Raw genomic sequence first — 4229 nt, forward strand, 5'->3', positions numbered from 1 at the left:
GGAAGTGTCTACATAGGAATTTTGGAGCAAAAGTTTGCGAACTCAAAATACTTGTTTTTCAATTGGGCTCAATAGTAGGTTGTGCATAATTATCAAATCCGGTCTGACGGTTCAATCGATCTACCTAATTAGCCAAATTGAGCTGGTCTGAATTAGTAATTATATTGGTCAACAAAAGAACTAGCTGATTACTCATTCACGTCCTTGGTTTAGTCGATAAGATCTAAAAAATCGATCGGTTCAACCATCTATACATTGATCGCATTACTTTAAAATATATATATATCATTTTATTTTTAAATTAAATAAGAAACAGATCAACTATTGCACCCATGATTGAATCGCTGAATCATTGAACGGATTGCCTCATTGGGTTCGTCTCCGGTTTAATTACTATGAGATTGTGATTGAAGCCAGGAAATCGTTTGCAGAAGATGGATTTCTGTCGAATGTGATTAAAAAAAGGGGGGGAAAGATCTGCCCAAGCTTGGTCAATAAGAGCCCGAATGCTGCATTATCCTAATGCTACCAGGCCCAGATCTAACATTATTCTAGGGGAACTTGGGCCCATGAAAGCCATGAGTCACTTGGCTGTGGTCTCTTCAATTTTTTTTTTCTTTTTTTTTGTTGAAGGAATGTGATCTCTTCAGTTAAATTACAAAAGTGTTCCTTGTGGAACTAAATTAAACTGAACCCTATTCTCTAAACGTTCCAAAATTGGGAAACTTTTCAATATTTGTACAATGATAAATATAATTATGCATTTATCAATTAATGGAATACTTTTTTTTAATTACTATCCCACCCCTCCTTCCTATTCCCGACTCTCACACACAAAATTTGAACCATAAACTTAATAGTGAAAAAGATTCTAAAAATCCTCCTTGATCACTAGATCGAAAATAGATTACATTACACTTGCACAATGTAAACAAGACCTCTCATTGAGCTACTTTGTGGTTCTACTAAAAGTTTGAATTTCAACTGTATACCTAGCCATTCTTCAACAGAAAGGAATAACAAAAAATAAACTGCATATTTTATTTTATTGATGGAAGTAATAATTTACTTCAGCGATTATACAGCCCATAAGTAGTTTTAGTGCACCACAAACGGTCTACGTTCCCAGTATTCAGACCTTGAGATGCACATCTAAAAATTCAGTAGAAATTAGTATAATACTGCCAAAAAAACAAAAAAAAATGTACGCATATAAAAATGGGCAATCAATCTTCTTTTATAACTTCTTAGTCTTCTTATCATTTTCCAAAAGGGTTATTATCACTTTATCCCTTTTAACTATATCACTACTATCAGTTTACTTCCTAACGTTATCTTTTTGTCACTTCACCCCCATAAGTAATTCAACTCAACATGTTAAGAAATTGGACAAAAATGCCCTTTTATTCAATACCATTACTATATTGTTATTATTACTTTATTCTTTTAAATTATAGTGATATAATCACTTTAATTCCTAACATTATTTTCTAGGCATTTTAGTTCATCGTTAATCTAATTAGTATGGTAAAAAATTTTTAAATATATTGACCCTTATATATATAATTAACAATAAAAAAGTTGGAATGATTATTCTTCTTTTTTTCACCTTAAGAGATCCAAAAAATATAAAAATAAAAGGATTTTCTCATATTTCTTTTTTCATACTTATTAATACTAGGAAAAGAAAAAGAGATAGGAAAGAAGGAGACAGAAGATTAGGTTTTGTAAAGAAAATAATAAAAAAAATCTAACATTATTGTATTAATTTAAGGTTGTTGGGATTAGAATTAAAATCTAGCGGTAAACAGTAAAGTAACATAATTTTAAAATAATAAAAGTACTTAATAATAAAAGTATTTAATTCTTTCTTATTGGTATTTAAAAAAAAAAGAATTGAGCTCTCTCTCCCTCCCCCTCCCAATCTTTCTATTTGTTTTAATATTAATAAGATTGCCAAGAGAAAAGAGATTAATACTTTGACCTTTTTTCTTGATACTAAAGATGAAAAGAGCCACTTTAAATTTTTTATTATTTTTATTATACAAAGAGGATGGTATTATCTCTAAAGTTTTTTAACTTGGTAAATTGGTTTAATGGTGGGATAAATTGCCTAAAAAATAACTCTATGGGGTAAATTGATAATGAGGCTATAGTTTATAGGGGTAAAGTGATAATAACTTTAGGGCTAAACTTGTCTTTTTATTTTAATTAACAAACTCCGTTAAGTTTGAATGTTAGTCTTGGGGATAAAGTGACTAAAAAATAACGTTAAGGGGGAAATTAATAGTGACACCAAACATTAAGGGAGTAAAGTGATAATAACCCTTTTCAAAAAGACATATATAATAGCCGCCTTGGACGTTGATTTGTTTGAAAACCAATTTTTTTGGACCCTTGTGTGGAGTTTATACAAATACAATTTCTTAAAAAGCATATTTAAGTAAAAACGCTCAAAAAACACATTAAAAGGATCTATGGAGAAAAAGGGTATAAAGTTCCGTTTGGCATATCGGAGATGGTGTATTATCCTATACAAAAATACCAAACGATTTCTAAAATTACCCTAAAGGCATCCCATGGAAAGATTTTCTAATAGAATTTTTTTTTGAAAAAAAAACACCCTAAAATATACCAAAATCACAGAGGTATTTTGTCAAAATTTGACTTCCTCCGGTTTTATTTTTGTAAGCTTGCAGATGTATGCAAATGCTTGTTTGAAATTGCAATGACTTTCAAGGTTTGTTAGGAAGGATTGTCCATTCTATGTGAAGTGTGACGTTGGGGTCTTAAAATTGTGCACACTACTCTAAGATATTGTTATAAATTTCTTTGATCTTGATGAAAATAACTTAATGACCAAAAAGTATGCCTATATCACCACTTTGATTGTCAAAAACGAGTCATCAATTCAAATACAAATCCTTTTCTGGTTTATTACAACATGTTTTGGTGAAAGAGGAATAACACACCTTTCAATAAGCAGGAGTAATCAGTCTTATTGACCCACAGGCCAACTTTAGGAAGAAATTTTATTTCGGTCCGGATCAACTATTTAATAAATTTAATAAATGGTTTTAAAACAAAGATCCTCACGATCTTATGTGAATTTTATCTAGTGTGAAATCATCTCATTCAATAGGTTTTAGAAACTTTTGCTAATTCTTATATGCTGCCAGTTTGCTTTTGCAGTGCAAAAGATACTTTATATTCAAAAGTCTCAACCTTGATTATTATACCCTTTTTGATCAAACCCCTCTCCATTTAGACTAATGAATTGTATATTGGTGATTAATATGTGTCATTATACAGAAAACTCTGACCTAAACCACGTCACCAATAATCAAGACCATGTTAACTGCTTATGAATTAGGTACCAGAAACTTGGCAAAAATTAACATAAAATTGAGTCTTAAAAGGACTTGCCTGTTCAAAAGTGTTGAGTAATGCTAGAACTGAGCCTCCAACACATGCGTTGTACATCCTATTGGGCGGTGCCACATTCTTGAACATCTTATTGGCAAATTTATGATTGATTTCTCTAGCAATTAGATCAGAAAATTTGAAGGCTAAAGTCGAGCTGCCAAGCTCCAAAATTTCTTTGGTAATACCCTCTGCAAAACCAGGAAACAAAGTCGAGCCACCGGTAAGCATAATGTTCTTAAACAAATAATTCCTGATACCAATGTCACATTTCATGATGCTGTTGATGATCATTTTATGCACACCTACGTTTTCCCCATCTTTAACGAATCTTGCCGAAGAAGGCTGGAAGAGAGCCTCGGGATTTCGAAATCTCTGTGAACGGAAATTCATGAAATGCCCGCAAGGCAACTCATATTCCTCATTAACTGGTGAAGGGATTTTCTTTGCTAACTCCAGTTCTTGCTGGATGTTCAGAGCAACGTAAGCTGCTTTATTCTGCACAAGTTTCATTATCTGTCTGCACAAAAACAAGAATCGTGAGGCGCCTCAGTTATTAGAGCTGTTAAATGATCCAAAAGATCGCGGCCACCAAAACTTGATCGAGAAATTGCACGAAGAAGTGCATTTCCCTCCGAAACTGGTACTGCTACGGTTGAATGCGCACCAGAATCAAGCAATATACTATAAAAAAAAAAATCACATAACAATTAAGCCAATTAATCATTCACAATAAATGTAATGCCCGCACGCCCGCCGGGTTGGGCCAATACCTTTTTGAGTTGAAACTATGGGTTCAAAATGTT

At 32.3% G+C, this 4229-nt stretch overlaps 1 protein-coding gene across 1 annotated transcript; it reads right to left on the minus strand.

Moving 5' to 3' along the window:
- Positions 1-3369: 3369 nt before the first annotated feature.
- LOC113774272 (actin-like) lies at positions 3370-3936 on the minus strand. Its single transcript, XM_027318825.1, has one exon. The coding sequence runs from the start codon at positions 3934-3936 to the stop codon at positions 3370-3372; it is 567 nt and encodes a 188-aa protein (XP_027174626.1).
- Positions 3937-4229: the final 293 nt, after the last annotated feature.

Source organism: Coffea eugenioides, chromosome 6 (genome assembly GCF_003713205.1).
Source record: "Coffea eugenioides isolate CCC68of chromosome 6, Ceug_1.0, whole genome shotgun sequence".
Classification (NCBI taxonomy): domain Eukaryota; kingdom Viridiplantae; phylum Streptophyta; class Magnoliopsida; order Gentianales; family Rubiaceae; genus Coffea; species Coffea eugenioides.